At 49.2% G+C, this 23,522-nt stretch overlaps 1 protein-coding gene across 2 annotated transcripts in view; it reads left to right on the top strand.

Annotated features, from left to right (window-relative positions):
- The window catches only part of ASS1 (argininosuccinate synthase 1), a 78,580-nt gene that overhangs the window by 41,525 nt on the left and 13,533 nt on the right, over positions 1 to 23,522 (top strand). For both annotated transcript variants that reach the window (XM_073314646.1, XM_073314648.1), the window contains 3 exons: positions 2,801 to 2,885; positions 6,808 to 6,872; positions 18,301 to 18,432. In XM_073314646.1, the coding sequence (XP_073170747.1) occupies positions 2,801 to 2,885; positions 6,808 to 6,872; positions 18,301 to 18,432 (282 nt within the window). The remainder of the gene's footprint in view (positions 1 to 2,800; positions 2,886 to 6,807; positions 6,873 to 18,300; positions 18,433 to 23,522) is intronic.

Here is a 23,522-nt window from a genome sequence, read left to right on the forward strand (position 1 = left end):
CAAGAGAAGGAAAACCTGCAAGTACTTCGATCTCCGCTCTCTCCTCAGCAATGTCCACCCGACTCCCACTGGGATCTGGGCTGGGAGTCAAGGACGGAATGTGCCCTGGGAGGTCTCTCCTCAAACTCCCATGGAGTCGCTCCAGACAGAAACACGAGCGGAGTGTGCTTTGCTGCCAAAGGCCATGGGTGCATGCTGGGTGCCCCAATGTCCGTAGGCTGATGCATTCCTGAGGCCACAGCGCGATGCATAAGCACAGGGGCATGGTGTCTTATACAGGGCAGTTGTGTGTGGAGAGAGAAGCAAGTGGGCTCTGACCAAAGAAATCTGATGAGGTTCAATAAGGATAAGTGCAGGGTCCTGCACTTAGGACGGAAGAATCCAATGCACCGCTACAGACTAGGGACCGAATGGCTAGGCAGCAGTTCTGCGGAAAAGGACCTAGGGGTGACAGTGGACGAGAAGCTGGATATGAGTCAGCAGTGTGCCCTTGTTGCCAAGAAGGCCAATGGCATTTTGGGATGTATAAGTAGGGGCATAGCGAGCAGATCGAGGGACGTGATCGTTCCCTTCTATTCGACATTGGTGAGGCCTCATCTGGAGTACTGTGTCCAGTTTTGGGCCCCACACTTCAAGAAGGATGTGGATAAATTGGAGAGAGTCCAGCGAAGGGCAACAAAAATGATTAGGGGACTGGAACACATGAGTTATGAGGAGAGGCTGAGGGAGCTGGGATTGTTTAGCCTGCAGAAGAGAAGAATGAGGGGGGATTTGATAGCTGCTTTCAACTACCTGAAAGGGGGTTCCAAAGAGGATGGCTCTAGACTGTTCTCAATGGTAGCAGATGACAGAACGGTAATGGTCTAATGGTAATGTCTCAAGTAATGGTAATGGTCTCAAGTTGCAGTGGGGGAGGTTTAGATTGGATATTAGGAAAAACTTTTTCACTAAGAGGGTGGTGAAACACTGGAATGCGTTACCTAGGGAGGTGGTAGAATCTCCTTCCTTAGAGGTTTTTAAGGTCAGGCTTGACAAAGCCCTGGCTGGGATGATTTAACTGGGAATTGGTCCTGCTTTGAGCAGGGGGTTGGACTAGATGACCTTCTGGGGTCCCTTCCAACCCTGATATTCTATGATTCTATGATTCTATGATTCTATACAGGAAGGGGGTATTGCCCAGGGGCCTGAGAATCAGGATGCTGGGTTCTCTTTCTGCTCCTCCCACCGCCTCACCATGTGGATTGTAGGCTCGTGCCTTCCCCTCTCTGTGATTTGAAAGAGGGATGAGAAGATGCGGGCGAGGTTTGTCACAGCCCTTGCTCAGAGAGCCTCCAACACGGGTAGCTGGAGAAGGTGCAAAGTCTTCTCACAGAACGAGGCCAGCAGAGCACGCAACTCGGTGGGGAACATCTCACGTTCTCATCGTCTCAGGCTCTTAGGAGATGGTGGGGGACCCTTCTCAGGCCAGTATGTCTGCGTGCAGCCCCCCTGCAGACAGGCCGGAGAGTCCTGCTCCATTTTAATGATCCTCCCCGAGCATTAGGAATCCCTCCCTTGCAGCCCTCCCCTCCTGCCAGCTCCCCATTCAGCTGCTAGTTAATTTATTTGAAGTTTTAATCTAATTATTAACTATTTTAAAGGCTAAGCAGCTTTCTCCAACAACAGGGCTGACAACTGGCAGCTCTCCGTTGGGTGGACTGCATCCAATACCCCGGCGCAAGACGATAATGGAAAGGGGGGGCAAGGGAAGGGTGTGCGGGGAGGGCTGAGTGAGAAGGGGCTTAAGGTTCATTATTGCTGAGACTTACATTTAATAGCAATTTACAACCGAGTTTATAAACCCCTGGAAAATCGGGGGTTTAGAATGGGGAAAGCTGACAGGGCCCTTCACTCGACAGCGGCTCTCGCGGGCGCCTTCGTAATAAAGACTAGAAAGGAAGCCATTGAGGCCTGATTGGCAACTGATAGTGCGCTAAATGGTAATGAGAAGGGCAGATGGAGGGGAGATTAGCCTCCGACTCTCAAGAGCTTTCCTTTGTGGGCCCTGCAGCCCCCTTGTCAGCTTCCTAATACATTTATTGCTCATTTCACACTGCTGAAGAAACTGCCTCTTTCTATTCAGAGGTCCCCCCCACCCCCCACCCAGCGCCTTTAAAAAAAAAAGTGTAATAATTAATTCATGGAGCCCTCGGCCCTCACCGCGGCCTGCCAGGGACTGGCCTGAGATGGGCTCCCAGTCACTCCTGTCAGGCGGATCACTGGAAGCATGTGTTGCAGTTGTCTGCAGAACAGACACTCTAGAGGGGGTGTGTGTGTACGTGTGTGTGTGTGTACACCCGCACCTCCATCACTCCTCCCCCCCAACCCACACACATCCACACACACACACACAAACCCCTTTCTTTGGCTGTTGGGTCGTTTGTCAGGCCCTGCCTCAGCGGCTGGTGGGACAGAAGGTGCTGTGGCATAAGACAATGGCAGAGCGTGAAATTCAATTAGTTAAGGGCCTGGTTGCAATTTCACGGCCCTAAAAAAAGAGGGAGGACAGAAGCCGGGGGGGGGAGAGGGGGGCATTTTATGGCCTTTTTTTATTTATTTCTCTTTTCTCCTGAGGGCTTTCCCCCCTGAGTGCGGCGGCTTGGACATGCCTTTTTAAGAAGTTATTTAGAGTTCATATCTGTCACATCTATTTAACGTACTCTGGGTGATGTTAAGAGGTGTTCTTGACGTTAAAAAGCTGATTCAGCTCCCTCTCCCACCCACCCCCATCCCCTCTCTGCATCTCTCGCTTGCTCTGCAGGTGTCCCGGTGAAGGTCACAAACACCAAAGATGGGGCAACTCGCCAGTCCTCCCTGGAGCTGTTTGTTTACCTGAATGAAATTGCGTAAGTGTCGTATGCTCGTGCAATCTCTTGCACTCTCATCTTCGGGGAAGAGTGCCCATTGACGTGGGTGCACACGCTCAGAGGGCTTTGCAAGGACACCCACCCACCTCATAGGCTCGGATCTGGGCAAGGCATCTAAAGCAGCACTTGTCGTCCTGCAAGATGTACCAGAGATTGATAATGGGATACATAGTAGAGCGATCCAACAAATAACACATGGTGTGCACGTTTTTGGGCCAGTTGTGGGCTATTCTAGGTTCTGATTGTTTACACAAAGAACAGAGTTTATATAAGTTCACCGAGAAGGGAGCTAGGGTTGCCAGTGTCCGGTTTTCGGGCCATTAAAAGTCTGGTCAGCAGCACAGCGGGACTAAGGCAGGCTCCTTGACTGTCCTGGCGCCCCGCAGCTCTTGGAAGTGGCCGGCATGTCCTTGCGGCCCCTAGGTGCAGGGGCGATCAGGGAAGCTCCATGTGTTGTCCCAGCACCAGCTGCAGGGGTGGAACCTGCGGGTGCGGGTAGCGTGCACCGTGCAGAGCCGCCTGGCCATGCCTCCACCTAGGGGCCAGACATGACGGCCACTTCTGGGAGCAGCATGGAGCCAGGGCAGGCAGGGAGCCTGCCTTAGCCCCTCTCCAGCGCCAACCGGGAGCCACCTGAGGTAAGCACCACCTGGCCAGAGCCCGCACCCCAAAACCCTGCCTGCACCCCAACCCTCTGCTCTTAGTCAGAACCCCCTCTCACGCCCTAACTCCCTCCTGGATCCTGCACCCCTTCCTCCACTCCAACCCTCTGTCCCAGCCTGGAGCCCCCTCCTGCACCCTGAACCCCTAATTTCTGGCTCCCCCCAGAGCCCTCACCCCCTCCCGCACCCCAGCCTCCTATCTCAGCCCTGAGCCCCCTCTCACACCCAAACTCCCTCCCGGAGCCCGCACCACTTCCTGCACCCCAACCCTCTGCCCCAGCCTTGAGCCCCTTCCCACACCCTGAAGCCCTCATTTCTGGCCCCATCCCAGAGCCTGCACCCCCAGCTGGAGCCCTCACCCCAACCTCCAGCCCCACCCAGTGAAAGTGAGTGAGGGTTGAGGGGAGAGAGCGCAACAGAGGGAGGGGGGCTGGAGTGAGTGGGGGTGGGCTGAGCCCAGAGCCCAGAATCCTCCCTTCCATGGTAACGCTCAGTTCCCTTGGCGTGTGTTATGACTGGGAAGAACTGGGTTTCTCGTAATTGTGTCAGCACTGGGCCATCAGTCCCTGTGTTCTAGGTCACCCTCCCCAAAGGTCCGATTGCCCCAGTGGCCCATGGGTAAGTACCTGCCATCCAGCTGGAGTGACTCATAGCTACTCATGTGCTAGGTGCTCAGGACCCCACCCTGTATCTACTGTGTATACGTCATCCCCTTCCCACTTCCTCCCCCCACCACCAGTTTTTCAGGTAGGCCCCTTCCCTTCAGCCATCCCTGTCCTCCTCGCTCACTGCGAGGGATGATTCTGCTTTTACAGGGCTACTAGAAACAGAAGATTTGGTCACCTGTCTGCCTTCCCTGTCTCTTTTCTGTCTCCCTCCCTTTGTTGGGAAGTGGGTGCTTAGGGTTTCCTTCTCTTACAGATAACTGTGGTGGTGGATTCCCTCCACCACCACCAAGTCCCCGAGACACAGACCCATTCTTCCGGCCCTGGAGAACAGGACCGCGTTCCACCTTAACAGGGCCTCCAGGGCCATTTCTAAACTGAGTGGCCAGGTGACTGCGGAGTGCCATCCGGCTCTGATTCTTTCCTCACTTATTCCACTGATGCCAGTAAAGCTGCCTCTGACTGACCCCCACGGGTGTGAGCGGGGAGTTGTCTTTACTGCAGCCCCAGGGTCAGGAATCCAAGCTGTGGTTCAAACTAAGAACCTTTCAGCTGGGCACGATGCTTTCATGTACACCTTGGCAAATGTCCCTATGCCCCTTCCCTCTGGTACCTTCCACACGGCTCTGTGTTCCACCGCTTCTCAAAGGGCTGTGGTCCCGTCTTTGGCTCAGAAGTAGGCAGGCCCCAGGGGAACCATTCATCCGTCCCTTTGCCAAGTGCCACACAGACGCCCCGTCCCGCTCCTCCTTTGTGCCCCTGCCTTTATCCCCCTGCAGTTGAATGCGAATGAACTTTTCCATGTACTTCTCTTTTTAAATGTTAATTAAGTGGTTTTAAAATGACTTCACCAAGGGCGAATGCAGCTGCAGCGGCTCCCCCTCGCCCCTTCTCTCGCCCGTGTATTTGTCTCGTGGCCTGCTGGGCCACGTTTACTTGGGGATCTACTGGCCCAAGGGGTAAGCGAGGAGATGAAAGGAGGATTTGCATTGGCAACGAGGCTCGGCTTTGGGGGGGGCAGGGGGTCTTCCACATTCCCTTCTCTGTCCAAGCTGCAAAAAGGGATATTTTTTGGTGGCGTGGTCGGGGGGCGGACTCCTGATAATGGATCATATTCCAGCTGTCCCCAGCCTACTGTGAGGCAGCGTGACTGCTGACAGACCCTGTCTGATGGCTTCGCACACATGTACTGGCCTGGCACCTCAAAGGTATTTAGGTGCCTAACTCTCAAGTACCTCAGCACTTTTGTTGAGCCAACATGTGTCCATGGTAGCGCTGGGCTCTGCTCAGTGGGGCAGGGAGGGGAGAGAAATGCCATCACCCACTTTCCTCACCTCTGCTTTGGGCAGGCACCACCAGGCCTGGCGCTCCCCTGAGCCACCTGCCCGTCGTGATGCTGTCTGGTGGTGCACAGCATCCTGATGTGGGGCGCTGTGCAGCAAAGTCCAAGCTAACTCCAAGGCTTCGTACCTGCCCCCCTGAGCCATGCTCTCAGGGCCTGGAGGGAGGCTGCGGGAAGAGGGACCATCCCATGAATTTAAAAACGGCTGTTGTAATTTCCCTTTGGTGGCAGAGAAGAAACAGGGCGGTAATGATTAGAAAGGGGTTTCTTTACTGAAGCTGCTGGCAGACAAGAGCCTGGTGGTTCTCTCAGGCTCTCCGGTTCCCAGGCTGACTAACCCAGTCTGTGCTGCTTCCTGTCTCCACGCTGGGTCTGCCTAAGCCCTGGCCTGGGGTAGGCAGCCCTGGTACAGGCTGCTGACTGCAGTCCAGGTGCTGACCCGAACTGTGGGCATGTCGTGGTTAATGGTATATGGTGGCTGAGAGTGTGAGAAACCCCTGAGGAAGCAGAGGGGAAGGCGAGGCTATGGGTGAGGGGGCTGTCCTTTTTCAAGCCCCCTCAGGGGTTAATCTGGAAAGCCTCCAGATTGTCCTTGCAAGCCCTCCTATGTTGGTATCCTCTGCAAATATTGTTAACACATTCTCCACTCCACTATCCAAGTCATCAATGAAAATATTGACTAGTACCAGACCCAGGACTGACCCCTGCTGGACCCCACTAGATATGGCCTGCCAATTTGATAGGTAGGCCGTAATGGTTTGACAGCAAACCATTGATAACTACTCTTTGAGCGTGGTCTTTCAACCAGCTGGGCACCTATCTTATAGTGATTTCACCTAGACCACATTTCCCTGCTTTGCTTATGAGAATCTCAGGTGGGACTATGTCAAAAGCCATGCTAAAATCATGATATGTCACATCTTCTGCTTCCTCCTATCCGCTAGGCCAGTAGCCCTGTCTCTGGGGCCAGATCGGAGGGGCTCAGGTATCACAGTGCTGGCCACAGCATAAAAGCCTAACCAGAACTTCCCATAAAGCCAGTAGATTCCCAGTGACCTCAATGGGAGTTGGACTGAGCCCTTCTAGTGCAGAGTGCCAGAAAGGGCTGACTCTTCCCAGCTGGCATCCCGTAAGCTCCTTTCACCGAGCTGCTCAGCTGCTTCCCAGTGGCTTATTCATCCCCTGGCAACATGTGACACCTGTCCCCCCTCTCCTCTCCTTTCTCTCCACAGAGGCAAGCACGGCGTGGGGCGCATTGACATTGTGGAGAATCGGTTCATCGGCATGAAGTCCCGAGGTGAGAGCCCCTTCCCTGTGCAACTTCCTCCCACTCCCCAGCCCCAGGCAGCTCTAAGGACCTCAGTCTCAAAAAAAGAGCTGGCTACTCTCCACTACCCAGCAGTTCTTGGGCAGAGGGCAGGATCCAGAGCTATGAAGCCCTGGAAGTGAAATCCTGGCCCCGCTGATTGAAGTGAAAGGGAGTTTTGTCATTGATTCAACAGAGCCAGGATTCTACCATATGAGTGCGCTTATCCAGCCTGTCTTACCATTGTAGGTGAGCGTCTGGTCATCAACAATTGCCCTCGATATCTAACCAGCAGCCTCTCTTAATAGTAACTAATGCTCATTGGATTAAGGGGCCCTGTTCCTTTCCTCGTGTGGGGCGCAGTGTGCACAGGATAGGGGCCTGGGATTGTAAGTTTTTTTGGGCAGGGACTTTGTTTGTGCATGTGAGAGAGATCCCTGATTGTGATCTCAAGGTGTTACTGCAACACAATTAATAAATAATAATAACCAGATGTATGTCCTCCCACCTAAAAAAGCATATTTCTAAAATCTCCCTTTCTTTGCCTCTGAACCTCTGAGTCTAGAATCAATTTTTCATTTTTAAGGACTTTTAACTTTCCTCTTCAGTGAAAAACGTTGCAAACGCCAAGGAACTTCCTTCTAGTATCTTGAGCTAAATGAACCAAAGGGGAAACAGCATATATCTAAGCTTTGTTAGATTTGTTACCAGTGGACAAATGTCAAGGTTTAGTCAGGGAGGGGGATTCAGTGTTACCAATTCCCATGATTTTGTCACAAGCTCTCACAATATTTAGTGTTTTCCAAGCCCCAGTTCCTGGAGTCAGGGGATTATGTTAGACTCTTGGCTTTCATTGAAAAATATGAGTTTCTAGCCCTGAAGATTGCAGGGATAATCTTGGGAACATGATCCCCTAAAGGTTAGTAACTCAGAAGGCAAATAAAAAGAACCCAAAATGTTTTTAAAATCTCATGATTTGTAAGCCAATTTCTTAATATTTTAATTAATTAATTTATTTATTTATTTTGGATGGCCTGACTCTTAAACTCTTGGGGTTGTCATTTGTCAATGAGAAACAGCTTAGTTGAAAATCTCAGGGGACAAGAGCTGCCTCCTTCCAAAGTGAATATCAATACAGCTAGTTAGCATCTCCATTTCATCTTCCCCCCTCCCCCTTTTAACTCTCGTTAATATCTATTTATGCACTCCCTTTATTTAAACCTGCTCTAGGTGGCAAGGCAGGAGCTAATATTATGATAGCATTTCACAGCAAAATACAACCCACCTCAGTCTTCCTTCAGATCAAGACAGGAGGGAATTATTTACAAGTGCGTTAGCAAGACCAGCAGCCAAAGGCCCAAACCCCCTGGTTTGATTTTAGTTAGCGCAATTGAATAAAAAAAACCATCAGCCCTCTAAACCTTTGTATGTGATTCTCAGGACACTGAGTCATTTGTCAAGATCTTTTTTTGTTTGTTTTACTTTAAAGAGTCTCCAATGTGCTCCAGTGACCCTTGCAGCATTCAATAATTGCCCTAAACCCCATTTAACCATCATGTATGTTTTCCGCATGTCATTGTTGAGTGATAACCAGCGTGTTTGGGTGTAAACAGGAGATTTCTCCTTTACTGTCAGCCTCCTCCATGCTAGGGCAACAATCCAAGCATTACAATGTTAGACATTGCCGTGATGCTGCAAGCCCCTGCACTATGGCATTGCTGACCATGTAAAACATTTAACATTGTGCTTATTACTCTTCATTATTTGTATTACTATAGCACTTAGGATCTCTACTTATGGACCAGGACCCCATTCTGTGTCCATCTTTCTTTAGCAAAGCATTTAAGTGCATGCTTAACTTTAAGCATGTGCTTAGTCCCTTAGGGTGAGTCTACACTACAAAATTAAGTTGACCTAAGTTACATTGACTTGCAGCCACCGCATTAGTTAAATCACTTTTGCACGTCCACACTACACTTCTTATGTCGGCAGTGTGTGTCCTCACCAGGAGCGCTTGTATTGATGGTATTGTGAGTGTGGGGCACTGTGGGATAGCTACTGAAAGGCAGCCACAGTCAGTGTAAGCAACACAGTGTTTGCTCTGACACTGCATCAACCTAACTACATCAACTTAAGCGCTACGCCTCTCGTGGAGGTGGAGTTAGTAAATCCGTGTCGTGGGCGAGTTATATCAGTGGGAGCAACATTTTAGTGTAGACGCTTACAGAGTTAGGTCGACATAAGCTGCCTTACATCAGCCTAACTCTGTAGTGTAGACCAGGCTTAAGTTTATGCCTAGCTTTGCTAAATTAGGCCTGGTTTATACATAGTTTTTGTACTGGTATAATCTCATCAGCTAGGGATATGCATTTCTTCCCCCAATATAGTTATACCAGTAACACCTAACATGGTATAAAGGTGCCTTACCCCTGTAAGCTTATTCCCCTTCCTATTCAGGAATAAGCTCTACCCATCTAGGCTCCTTTATTCTGGTATAACTGCATCCCCACTAGGAGGTTCGTACAGCTTTAACTACACCAGTATAGGTAAAGTCATACAGGATTTGTGAATAGCCCATGTTTTAGGGCCGGGATACATGAGAGAGCAAATTGCTGGATTGGGAGGTGAGGGACTGATTGTACGTAGAAAAGGGACCTCGAGGTCATCAAGTCCAGAGCTGAGGCAGCACCACATAAACCTAGACCACATGCTCATCTCTTGGTATCAGCAATGGTATGAAAGGTCTTACATAAAAAATATGTTTGCGTTTGTTAAACTTCACAGCCCGTATGATAGCGATCACAGTGGAGTGTGCCAGAGGAATTCTCTTGGGGTAGGTCTACATGCATAAACGGTGCTGTTTTAACTACATACCAGTGTGGAGAAAGTAGTGGAACTAGAGCAAGGCAAAAAATTTTGGATGAATACTTTATTTGCTGGAAAATGCATTTTCGGGTCAGCCTGAAAGATTCATGAACTTGGGCTGAATTTGGCAAATGGTCTTGGCCGAAAACTTTTGTTGTCTTTTTTTAAGTCTGGAAATGTAACAAGGTTTTTTTGTGTTTTTTTGTTTTTAGGGGTAAAAATCAGGGGAAAAAGTTGTTTTGGTTTGAATGAAACTAGGGCTGTCAAGCAATTAAAAAAATGAATTGTGGTTAATCGCACGATTAAAAAAATGAATCGTGATTAATTGTGAGATTAAACAATAATAGAATACCATTTATTTAAATATTTTTGGATGTTTTCTACATTTTCAAATATATTGATTTCAATTAGAACACAGAATACAAAGTGTACAGTGCTCATTTTTATATTTATTTTTTATTACAACCTAAAACAAGTTCTGTTGTGCAATCGCTTTATCATGAAAGTTGAATTTACAAATGTAGAATTATGTACAAAAAATAACTGCATTCAAAAACAAAACAACGTAAAACTTTAGAACCTACAAGTCCACTCAGTCCTACTTCAGCCAATCGCTCAGACAAACAAGTTGGGTTACAATTTGCAGGAGATAATGCTGCCCACATCTTGTTTACGTCACTTGAAAGTGAGAACAGGTTTTTGCATGGCAATGTTGTAGCCGGCATCGCAAGATATTTACGTGCCAGATGCGTTAAAGATTCACATGTCCCTTCATGCTTCAACCACCATTCCAGAAGACATGCATCCGTGCTGATGACGGGTTCTGCTCAATAACGATCCAAAGCAGAGCGGACCGACGCATGATCATTTTAATCATCTGAGTCAGATGCCACCAGCAGAAGGTTGATTTTCTTTTTCTGGTGGTTCTGGTTCTGTAGTTTCCGCATCGGAGTGTTGCACTTTTAAGACATCTCAAAGCATTCTTCACACCTCGTCCCTCTCAGATTTTGGAAGGCACTTCAGATTCTTAAACCCTGGGTTGAGTGCTGTATCTATCCTTAGAAATCTCACCTTGGTACCTTCTTTGCGTTTTGTCAAATCTGCAGTGAAAGTGTTCTTAAAACGAACATATGCTGGGTCATCATCCGAGGCTGCTAGAACAGGAAATATAGGACAGAATGTGGGTAAAACAGAACAGAGGACGTACAATTCTCCCCCAAGGAGTTCAGTCACAAATTTAATTAACGCATTATTTTTTTAATGCGCATCATCAGCATGGAAGCATGTCCTCTGGAATGGTGGCTTAAGCATGAAGGGGCGTATGAATGTTTAGCATATCTGGCACATAAATACCTTGCAACGCCGGCTACAAAAATCCCATGTGAACGCCTGTTCTCACTTTCAGGTGACATTGTGAATAAGAAGCAATCAGCAGTATCTCCCGTAAATGCAAACAAACTTGTTTATCTGAGCGATTGGCCGAACAAGAAGTAGGACTGAGTGGACTTGTAAGCTCTAAAATTGTACATTGTTTTGTTCCTGAGTGCAATTGTGTAGCAAAAAAAAATCTGCATTTGTAAGTTGCACTTTTACGATAAAGAGATTGCTCTACAGTACTTTTTTGAGTTCATCACATGAGTTAATTGTGATTAATCGACAGCCCTAAATGAAACATTTTGATTTTTTTTCTCCAAATATTCATTCAGCTCCCAGTACGACCCATCCCTTTTGGATGCAGTTTTATTGGTATAGCTATTCCCAGAAGGGCTGGGGAATAAGTGATATTATTAAGTAACACTATGGATTGTACTGTGTATCTCCTTTTTAGTAGACAATCACACCACTAACTGAAACAGTTGAATGACTACAAAAATGGTGTGTAGACCAGGCATCGGAGATCTTGGGACGCAGCCTCTGGGCCTCATCTCAGGAATACTCCTCTAGGACAATGGCTGGGAGAGAATTAGTGAAGCTGGTTGAAATTTTGATGGGGAAAAAACCAGGAAAAGTGTTTGATGAATTCCCCCTCTCCCATTCATGTGACAAACTCTCCAGAGCTGGTTGGGAATTTGGAAATGTCAATTTCAAGTTTTGATGGTGGGGGGGAATTTGAATTGCCATTTTCCCCTGTTCTTTTCCATGCTGCTTTTATTACTCATTAGAAAACAGTTCGTTGTTAGTTGGTTATTGTAGCACTTGTGACGGGGTAGGTGCTTTCCAAGCTTCCAAGGAGGAATGGTCCCAGTTCCCAAGAGCTCCTGGCCTAAGGACAGACTGACACAGGGGTTAGGGAAGGGACAACAAACGGGATTCGTTTTATACAAGACAGCACAGAAGAAGTGGGATGAGTTTTGGAGGAAGTAGGTGCCCGTGAGCCTAGGCCAGAGTGGTGCCTATTCTATAACTAAGCTTAGGGCCCCTCAAGCCACACAGATCTCTGATATGATCAGGAGGATGCAGAACAAGCTTTACCAAGCTGGTTCTTTGACAGCTCCTTGATTAAACTTTTCTGGGCTTCTGTGCAGAGAAGTCGTGGTCCAGGCTTTGTGACACAGACCCTCCAAGAGTGCCAGATTGTGATACCAGGGCCCCTAGATCTGTACCGTTAATGAGGGCCCAGGGCACAGAAGGCTGTGGGTGACTGAAAGAGAGTTTCTCTTTAGACTCCAGTGTCTAGGTGATTGATAATGGTGGGGGAAGGAACCAGAGAGAAGGGAACAAGCATCTGAGCCACTCTGAAAAAGTATTTTAATCAGAGACCGGGGAACGCAACTTGTGCCCTAGCGAGAGCAATGCTGGCAGCTTCCTATCTGCTCCGGGGGTGAAATCCTGGCTCCACGGAGCCCATGGCAAAACTCCCATTGGTTTCAGTGGGGCTAGGCTTTCACCTCAGGGCTGCACTTTGCTTTCTGCGGGAAGCGACTGCCCTCCTCTTTTAATATGTAGGGGCAATTCTATTGGGGGGAGGGATAGCTCAGTGGTTTGAGCATTGGCCTGCTAAACCCAGGGTTGTGAGTTAAATCCTTGAGGGGGCCATTTAGGGATCTGGGGTAAAATTGGGGATTGGTCCTGCTTTGAGCAGGGGGTTGGGCTAGATGACCTCCTGAGGTCCCTTCCAATCCTGATATTCTATGAACTGGCCCATGGGAGCTACAAGTCCCAATAGTCATTTCTCCTTCCTGATCCAAGTGGAGTAGGGCTAGCTCGCTACTGGTTTAGACCTCGGTTCAGCAAAGAGGGATGTGGCTGGACCCCATAACTTCACTGGGGCTCCACATGGGCATGTGGATCCAGGGCCTTGCTGCGGGGACTGGGGCAAGTCGAGCTCAGATGGAGAACTGTGTTGTGTGCCATAGTCTCCACGGCTGTATTAAAGACGAGGCCAGCAAGGGCTGCATTGTGGAATTCATCCCACAGACCGGTTGCAGGCCAGTGCCTTAACCAGAAGACTTGCTGCCTTCCCCCATCGGCGCTGCATAGTCACCCCTTACATTAAGGGGAGATGGAATGGGGGGACATGGCCGTGGGAATTCTAATGTCCACCCATGACGAGCAAAGCGGGGGGAGGTGGGAAGGGAAAAATTCAATTGTATTGATTTTTACAAAGCTTCTCACTGAAATTCATTAAGGACTACCAGGGCGAGCAGGGAAGCTTGGTACCAGCCTTGTAAGCCCTGTTATCCAGGTTTGGTTGTCTGTGTTTTCGTGGGAGGCCAGTGGCTAATTCAGAGTGCTCTGGGCACCCACACTTGCAGCCCAGCTCCCGCCTGCCGGTGACAATGGGGCTGAGCCAGCTAAGTGCCGCCACGGCTTGAGAGGGCAGGCTGCAAATGGGAGTCGTTTTCCTGCCTCATGCGGCTTTTCATGGCTTTTCATGGCCTCATTATCAAATTATCTTTTTAACTCTGAAGGGGGGCTAATTAGGGAAGTAAATGAAATCGTTGGGGAGGAAGCGGGAAGGGAGGGGACAGTTGGGCTTCTGGCCTGCCAAAAGAGCCGGGTGCTTCATTTCCTCCTTGCCTGGATACAGGCCTGTCCAAGCACCTAGGTCCGTACGCAGGGAAGCTAGCCCTTCCCACCATTTGCACCCCGAGCCGCCCCTGCAGTCCAAGCTATTGTGAATCCATCGACCTATGCTGGGAATTGTCCCTCCAGCCGCAGTGTAGCTGTACCTGGAGGCGTCTTCGTCTACCGGGGCAGCCTGGCATTGCCGGAGTCTGCTACCAGCACAACAGGGTCCTTTGCCCCTGGCTGATGATGGCACTTTGGGAATAGAGCCAGGCATGGACTGTCCCCCACCCCGGAGCGTGATGCCCAAGAAATCTGAGGGGGTTGCACAGTCAGGGATGAACTTAGTTGCTCGGCCCCTTGGGAAGTGCTTGGCCAGCAGGATCCTAGAGTGTAGCCGTTCAGTCCTCTCCCTTGTCATTCCCTGCCCCCCTTCGCCACCAACTGTGGTATCCTCCTTGCTATGAGCTAGGCGCCGGGCCCTGCTGTGCCAGGCACTGTACAGACTCTTAGTAAATGGCATTCCCTGCCTTAAAGCGCTTACTGTCAAACCTCCGGGGCCCTCCAGGTCTGCCGTCCGGGTGAGCTTGTGCATCACGCAGGGGGCTGGGGTGGGGGTGTTCTCACTTTCAATCCTGTGTTCCCCTCATTTTCCCTTTTCGACCCTGTTTGGCAGGAGCCGGCGTGGAATGTCCGCATATTGATCCCTGTTGAAACTGACAGATCACAGTCAATATGGCTAAACAGTTCAGTTCACGGAAAACTGGCAGTAGAGGTTACAAATCAGAAAATTTTAAGCAGTAGCTGTCTCCATTCCTCTCCCCTTCTTCCCGTCCACTTTCCCTCCCCCCGCATCCCCTTTCTCAGCAGTAATTATGGTGTGATTGAAGCGCCGCCAGGCTGCAGCGCTGATACCTCTGACTTTTCCCTGTAAACACGGGGAGATGGAAATAGACACTTGGAGACGCTGTAAGTGTCACTTTGAAGGTGTCTCTTGTCTCCTCCATTGCAATGCTGGGAGCTCAGCTGTCACTTCTCTCCCCTCCTGCGCAGTGGTTCATACGCCGACTGTCAAAGGCGCCCGGAACCGCAGTCTTTTAGCATCAGGTTTCTGTCACAAATCAAATAAAAATAATAAAGAAACAGACAGACAGCGTTCGTCTGCTCTGCGTCCCCTGCCGCGAGCAGAGAGGAAATGTGGGTGGGGGAGGGAAAGAGGCACAAAAAACAAGCTTTTGATCAGTCCAAATTAACTTTAACACCTTCTAAGGGAAGGTGCAGGAATATTGATTGCGTTATTGGCGTTACGTGCTGCTTTTCAGTTGCTTTGCTGCCGCAGTCTCTCTGAAGCCCAATATGTCCCCCTCTCCGGAGGGTCTAATATATCAGTAAGTGCCCGCAGGGAATTATTTTATTATGTGCCTTACGCCAACTCCTTGCCAGGGGATGTTGTGAAGGCCAAGTCTATAACAGGGTTCAAAGACGAACTGGATAAATTCATGGAGGATAGGTCCGTCCATGGCTATTAGCCAGGATGGGCAGGGATGGTGTCCCTAGCCTCTGTCTGCCAGAAGCTGGGAATGGGCTACAGGGGATGGATCACTTGATGATGACCTGCTCTGTTCATTCCCTGTGGGGCACCTGGCATTGGCCACTGTTGGAAGACAGGACATTGGGCTAGATGGACCTTTGGTCTGACCCAGTCAGTCCGTTCTTATTGTTCTAGGTACTGTACGCTTGTCTAGTGAGCAGTTCAGTTCAGAGGCAGTCTTGTCATCGTCTAAATAGGCAAGACAGACTAAACCTGGGAGGAGAGGAGTAGTACGGGCGGAGAAACTGAGTCAGTGAGAGTTCCACTTGACTTGCCTGAAGGCAGCTACCTATTCCCCCTGGTTGGGTCACCTGCAGAGAGGTGTAGCTGAATGACACCTCCTCTTGCCATTGATCATGACTCCGGCTCCAGTCTGGTCCCGTTGATAGAAGTATGTTTTAGCTGTGGCTTTTCGGTGGTCAGTGGGATTTCTTCCTCTCTTTTTCCCTTTAATAGGCAGGGCTGGATAATTCAATGCCTGGTTGCTCTGTGAGCAAGAGTAAGGGCAATCCCCGCTCAGGTGTCAAGGCCTTACCTGATGGTAATGCCCACACCCTGACTGGGCTGGCAGCAGGGCGCTTGAGCCTGGGACCTTTGGCTCTTAATGCATGAGCTGCTACTGTCTGAGCTAAAAGACCAAGGCTTACCCAAGGCTGTAGCAGACTCCTCAACTGCGAGTTGCCCTGGTCACCTGGGCCCTACCAAGTAGGCAGAGTGTACGTGATCTCCACAGGGGTCAGGAAGCAATCACCTCTCCTCCCCTCTCCCATCAGTCAGGCACATGATGGAGGTGGTTGCTCCTAACTCTGAAGCCTTGAGTATTATCTGCTGCTGGAAGCCCAATATTATTATTATTAATTATGTGTTACTGGAGCACCTAGGAGCACTCCTGGACCAGGGCCCCATTGTGCTGGGCACTGTGCAAAAATCAGAACAAGAAGACAGTCCCTGATGGGATGTTCTGGACCAGTGATCCGGTCTGGCATGATAAATCTGTTGTGTCTAAAATTGTTCCTTGACCCCTTAGCCCTCGTGCGTGTACTGAGCCGCAAACATTCTCAGGTACCCGAACTTGGACAAAGGCATTTTCCTTCTTTGGTTCATTTCATGTTTCTGTGCCCTTTTTGCAGGGAGTTAGAGTCTCCCATTATTTTGTGCTGAATTTTCCAGTTAGATGAATACTTTGCCACATTTTTCTTTACTGGAACTGGAAGCAGCCCTGTGTGGTATTGGATTGACCTGCAAAGCTGTTAAAGCCTGCAGCGTGCCCACTTGATTTTAAATACTTCTCTAGTTCGCAGCATTAGTCAGAGGCACTCCTTGAGATGTATTGTACATTCGAGTATATTTTGGAGCCACAACGGTTTGACACTGTTACTGCTCTTTTTTCTCTTAAGGCATCTATTTTTGTAGTGTGATACAACAAAACACAATGTGTGAGCTCCACCTGCTGGTTGTGCAGCAGTATTTTAGCTGGGTTGCCAGGACCAAAACTGTTAAACAATGTGTGTGCAAGGCAGCTGTTTTCACCTGTGTATTAGAAATATGGGGACGGAGAGGAGAGAGGGCAGGTGGTATTCTTTGTGAGTATGTGTACAGTCCTGGGATATGGGGGGGGGTGTATATGTGTTTTGAGGGTATGCATACTGTATGTATGTGTTCTGTAGCTAAGCCTACTGTGTGTGCATTCTGGGTGTTCATTGGGCACGCAGTTTGTGTGTGTGTGTGTGTGCACTTCATGAACATGCGTGCTGCGTGTGGCCTGCTGATTGTGTGTGCGTGCATGCATATACTTCCCAACGGTCCTGGGTTTTGTGGGGCTCTCCTGCTTTGACACTCCGAGCCCCTGTCCTGCAAAAGGGGCATTTTGACCTGGGCCCACTGTTGGAGCAGGCCCTGAAATGGAATGGTGGTGTGACCTGGTGCACGGGGTCACAGCACCACTGAGAACTTGGCTCATCCTCCCCCACACTCCGTCTCTGTCTACGGAGGGGTGGATGGGCCAAATCTGAGTGGCGCTGCGGCCCCATGTCGCATCGCCCCATCCCACTTGAGCCACCTGAAACATTAAGAGGCGTGTGTGTGTGTGTGTGTCACTTGACCATGCAGGCGTGTGTACCTGTGGAATATGTCTGGGTGCCTACCTGCTGTGTCTGGCACATGGCGATGGATGCATGCCTCATCTGCAGGCATGGTGTATGCATGATGTGGAGGTGAAGGAGGGTAGTGGTATGGTTCAAAACTAACCAAAAATAAATCTATGTAAACCAAGCCGAGAGAGGCTGGAACAAAGGAAGCTGGCTTTTCTGCCTCTGCCCCCAGAGAAGCCCAACCGGCTCGGCCCCACAGCGCTCAGTCATCAAAATAATTAAACTTCTCTTGTGGTGGCTGTTTTCCGAAGCTCTGCCGCGATTCAGAATTGGGGTGGGGAGGGGAAGAGGAGGGAGAGGAGCGGGGGAGTCGACAGCCCCAAATGAGGTTGCACTCCAGTACCCCAGGTAGCCTCATTTCTTCACAGCTGACGTGTGGTTCTCATTGTGTTGTTGTTGTTTTTTTGCCACTGGAGGGGAGCGGAGGGTATTTCAGGCCCCCGTCTCCCCGTGCCTGTGCCCCGCGTCGCTCATTTAATTACAGGTTTTCAGCCGCAGACCGGTGGGCATGCATCGGCAGGGGGATCGGCTCCTAAACCCTGTCATTTCGCCTCGTCAGAGTGCCTCTTCAAAGAGGGGAATCTAGACATTTTCTCCACAAGGCGCGGAGTGGACTGTCTCGGCCCCAGCATGAATATAATGACAGATGCATTTTACACCAAGCTGGGACTGAATGGGCTCAAGCACGGCTCCTTCTGTCAGCCAAGTCATTATTTTTTGTCATTTGCTGACAGTTTTGGTCTCATTCGTTTCTCTCTCTCTCTCTCTCTCTTTTTTTTTTCCCCCTGCCTGGAAAAATGGCTAGGTATCTACGAGACCCCAGCAGGGACCATCCTGTACCATGCTCATTTAGATATTGAGGCCTTCACCATGGACCGGGAGGTGCGGAAAATCAAGCAGGGGCTCGCCTTGAAATTCTCAGAATTGGTATACAATGGTATGTACCACCCCCTCCCCCCCGACCTACCTCCCACAAAACCATAGAGACTGTCCCCTCCTCCCTCTCCGCCCCACACAGGGTGCCTTTTTAGACATTGTGCAGCCGAGCTATCCAGAGTAGCCCTTGTAATAGTCCCTCTTAAATTGGTCCCTCCAGCCAATTGATCACTTCAGTTGCTCCTCTCTGAACTTCCTCCAATTGGCCGATATCATTGCGGTAACATGGCACCCTGAGAGGAATGTTCTCCAGCCGCAGTTGCACCCAGAGTCAGCTGAGGATGTGCCTTGGCTTGATGCCTCTGCCTGTGTGGCAGTTTTCAGATTGGGAGTTTTTGGTCCAGCCTGTTATAAGGCCAGGAGACCAGGCTCAATCCTCAGATCCACTGGTGTGAATCTGGAGTGACTCCATTGAACTCTAGGGTGGTTGATATGGTGGGAATGGTTTTGTATTCTTATGACCACAGCATCTGCCACCCACGAATACCACCAGGATAGCACGGAGTAATGCATGCATATTAAGGAAAACTGCAGATCTGAACACCCCCAAATTTTAGGGAAGCTCGAACCCAGCACTGAATCTTGCAGCTCAGGTCATCTCTAGTTCTTCTGGCTTCTCAGTGACCACAAGGGTGATGCTCTAGATTAATCACGGCTGCAGGAAGCCAGCAAGTGACTGAGTGTTTAAAAGGGTTGGTTAATTTCATGACCATTTGATCCCATACTAGCTAGGATAATAAGGGGAATCAGATCTAATACCCCGGGGTGTACACTGATCTCACTGCAGGCGTCATGAAGAGCTTCACCAGTTGCCCTCTTCCTCACCATGTTCATCACTGTGCAATTGACCGGGTGCATTATGGGAGTTTTGTGCCTTCCTCTAAAGCATCGGGTGTTGACCACTGCTGGAGGCAGGATCCAGGCCTTGTGGGACCAATGAGCTGATCCAGCAAACCCTCCATGGTTAAGTGTGATGTGCTTGTGTGAAGATGTTCCCACAGTTTGTGGTTCATGTTTTGGAGGGGTGTCTGCTGGAATTGGGCCCAGTGCAAAAGCAGCTCCAGTCCCAAACAACCCCCAAACTCTAGGGTGTTCGCATTCCAGAACTGAATTTTGCAGCGTTTCTGCACGAGCAGATTTTAAAAATGAAAATGTGCATCTCAAAACCTTCTTCCAACCCTTCAGCATTTTGCTTGTGCTTCTTCCTGATTGCAGGAATGTGCTATGCAGCGTGTAGCCCACAATGGGGCACTGTGCATTTTTACGTGATTTAGGATTTGGTTTGGTAGAAGCAACCCAGCAAAGCAGGAGACAAAGTTTCTGGCTTTTAGGCAGCTCTGAACAGCTGCTTGTTGGGGAGAGGGGGATTTCAAAATCTGAGATAACTCAGCCGATCGGTCATGCAGCCAGTCGTGCTGCTCACTGCGGTTTATGACTGTGGTGCTGTTGATCAGAACACTGAAAGGGGCAGCAGGAGTGGGGGGAATAGGACATGAAGCCCCTCAATTCTAGCTCACTGGTTCAGCTCCAGCCCAGGTTGGTAATGACCGAAGCTTGATACCATCTGATGTCTGCTCTGCACCCTACATGAAATGAGCTTGATGGGTCTCAGTTCAGTTCCTAGCAGACTCACACACACCACCAGAGTGGGCCCCAAGTGGAACAGACATCAGATGGTAGCAAGCTTCAGTCATTACCAACCTGGACTGGAGTTGATGAGGCCAATGGCCCATTCAGTCATACTCTTGGAGCATGCCTCTCATACAGTGGAGATGATCACTTTAGAGGAGACTGGAATGGCCAAGGGGGCGTTGCCACTGATGCTCTGCTTATTCTGTGAATAAACTCAGAGCCAGTTGCTAGGACTAAATTAAGGAGCCCAAGTTTTGATTTTTAAATCTTGTGAAACTGGAATGCATTACCTAGGGAGGTGGTGGAATCCCCTTCCTTAGAAGTTTTTAAGGTCAGGCTTGACAAAGCCCTGGCTGGGATGATTTAGTTGGGATTGGTCCTGCTCTGGGCAGGGGGTTGGACTAGATGGCCTCCAGAGGTCCCTTCCAACTCTGTTATTCTATGGTTCTATGATTCTATGATGTTGATTTGGGTTTTTTCCCCACGCTTGAAAAATCCACATTTGGCTACGGTAAGCTGGCAGCTGGGACATGTACCCTTTTGCAAAGCCCCAGCTGGGGGACTATATGTTGCACACCTGTGGATATATTGTATTAATTTAAAAAAAAAGACAGTTGCCTGGAGGCTTGCTGTTCATGATCCACTGTGCTTCATTTTGTACTTTCCTGGCACATCCAACCTCCAGCTAAGGATTCAGGTAGCAAAGCCCACCTGGCAGTTCCTTTGCTAAGTAGTACTATACCTAGCATAACCACTAGAGGGCACAATCAAAACACCATGCACAGACCACTACTTTTACAGTAGCAATGAGCTTGGCCCATCTTGTTATGTAGCGCTCAAGAATAGTGCGTTAGTGGGACTGTGAAAGACCCTGCAGCAGCCCTGGGCCATTTTTTGTTTCTAAGCCCGTCCTCAGAGGGGGACTTTGACTCTCTCTTTCCCAGGTGGTCAGCCCCAACATTCAAACCAGGAGTCAGGCCCCCAAAAATCATTGGATATTTTTTTATATATATAATACACATTGGGTGCTTTTTATTTGTCGTCTAGTTTCTGAGCCTTTAGGTCACGTTCCAAACTTTTCTCTATAATCGTGAGATTCCCATGAGATAAGATGTCTCCAGGAGCTGGGACTTTAAGAAAGCAAGACTGGGCAAGGCTGGTTTCCCTCTGTCCACTGTCCACAGAGAGATGCCCAAGCCTGCCTTGTGTTCCTGTGTTCTTGTCCCCTTCCTATGACCTCCCTCCTCCTCCTTGAGATATCCAGTCTGTTTCCTCATCTCCAGAAATGCATACAATCACGGGGTGAAATTCACCCCTGGGCAGAGGCCTGCAGGCTGCTTAACCCCTATTTTGAAGGCTTTAGTGGTTCATCGGCCTCATGCTGCTGGCCCTCTGTGGTGTGAATTTCACCCACAGCAAAGATGTTTTACATGGGGAGGAGGGAACTAAACAGACAGTAGAGAGTAGCAACAACTACTCTGCGTTGGCATGAGAGGGTGCAGTGTGTCACTGGATCTCCCTGTACCCTTCAGAAGAAAAGAAACTCTTGAAATCTTCCCCACTGCCATTCTTTCAATTTTCTTTCTGCTGCAGCATCTGTCCCTGGTTATTTTGATTTCACTTTCCTTATGTTTGAAAAAAGAAAAGGGCGAGAGATTTGTTTATTTCTAACAACCCTAATTATTTGGAAGTCATGGGATTAAAAAGCTGCTTGGAGAATTCTGGGGTGGTGGTTCCCCCCCCCCACCCCGTAAGTGGAAGGGGCTTTTGTGTAGCTCATCTGACATGCTGTCAGGCCAGAAAATAAAATGCTATGGTTCTTGTCAGTGTAGAACCTGTTGGCTTTTCTGCAGAAATGAACTTTCCTTACTGTGCATCCAACAGCCAGGCTTTCTCCAACCCAGCTGTTAGAAAAGAAAATTGAAACGAATAATTACCTTTTTAGCTAGTAACCTTTCCATAACGGTTGAGATATTCACCAAGCTGCTTTATCCAGAGGCAGCAACCTGCTCCGGCATGGAGAGATTTTGACATGAACACTGGTGGGTTTATTAGTTACCTTTCCATATGTGCTAGCATCAACCAGGCAAGGGTCTAGTCATGGTTTTCCTTACCACAGATGGGGAGGGATCTGACCCTCCGCTGGTGTCAATCAGTAAGGGTCCATTGATCCTACCCCAATTTACACCAGCTGAGGATCTGTTCAGACTCTTTTTTCCGAGAACCATGCTAGCTAAATGTGCTAGAAACCAACAGTGGTATTTTAGATTTATGCTAGCAGAGGGGCCAGAGCAACAATGTTGAAGGCATGATTGTGGAAAATCTGAATGGTGTGAATAAAGTTATAGCGAATCCTTCGTGGCATGGAAGGAACAAATCGGGGAAGATTTTCGGTTGGTGGCGCTCCGGGGCAGAGTTAAGGTTATTTGCAAGTTGCATTTTGATGGTGGTTGCACGTGTGTAAAACGTAGAGCTGGCTGGAAAAAGTCCCAAAACCTTTTTTCTTCGGCATTTGCCAATGAGTTGAAATTGAAACGTTTGAAAACAGATCCGTTTCGATGACATTCCAATGGAGCCTGCCTCCCTGTCAGCTTGCCCACCCAGTTTCCTGGCAGCCGGGGCTTCCTTGGCCTGCAGTTCTGGGGCAGCCTGCCAGGTAGACAGCCCTGAACTGGGGCTCCATTCCATTTCATGGGCAACTTTGAAATCTGAGGGGTTTTGTTCTGAGTTGTAACAAACCCAAATTCTGAAATATGGAATCCCTCTGTGAAATGAAACGGCCTTTCTCTGCCCAGGTGTGGCCGTGTGGCTTGGCTAAAGGCTGTCTGTTGTTGGGGAATGGTTGTTGCATTGGGTGCTCAGAATTAGCTGTCTTCCTAGATTTTGGTTTTGTTTTATTTTTAATAGTTGTATGGCTGCTTATGGACATCCTTAACTGATAATCAGCACAGAGGTTTGTGTACGAATGATGAGAATGCTTCTGGAGTGCTCTAAGCACTTTACAGGGGTACAGACCTGTGTGAACCATATTGGACCAGTGGCAAAACTGAGCCACAGAGAAGTTAAAGGTCAGATTTTCAAAAGGGGCTTCTAACTCTGGGTTCCTAAGTCTAAACCCCATAGCCTGGTTTAAGGCGCTGAGCCCCCTGGCCTGGATTTCACTGGGAGTTGTGGGGGCTCAGCATGTCTGAAAATCCGCTCTAAAGTTGGGCACTTAAAAACTGGAGCATTCAGAATGATTGGCACTGCTGAAAATGTTAACCCGTGCGACTTAGTCTTGCTCAGGGTCTCCCAGTGGTGGTCAGGAATAAATCCCAGTTTTCCTGACAGCTACCTCTGTACTCTAGCCCCTAGACCATGCTGCTGAAACAGGGGTGAGCCACAAAGTTTGGATCCAGATTCGATCTTCCTCAAAATTTGGGGGGGGTTTCTCCCCGAGGTTTTGTTACAGCCTTTTCT

The sequence above is a fragment of the Lepidochelys kempii genome, chromosome 16 (genome assembly GCF_965140265.1).
Source record: "Lepidochelys kempii isolate rLepKem1 chromosome 16, rLepKem1.hap2, whole genome shotgun sequence".
Lineage (NCBI taxonomy): Eukaryota > Metazoa > Chordata > Testudines > Cheloniidae > Lepidochelys > Lepidochelys kempii.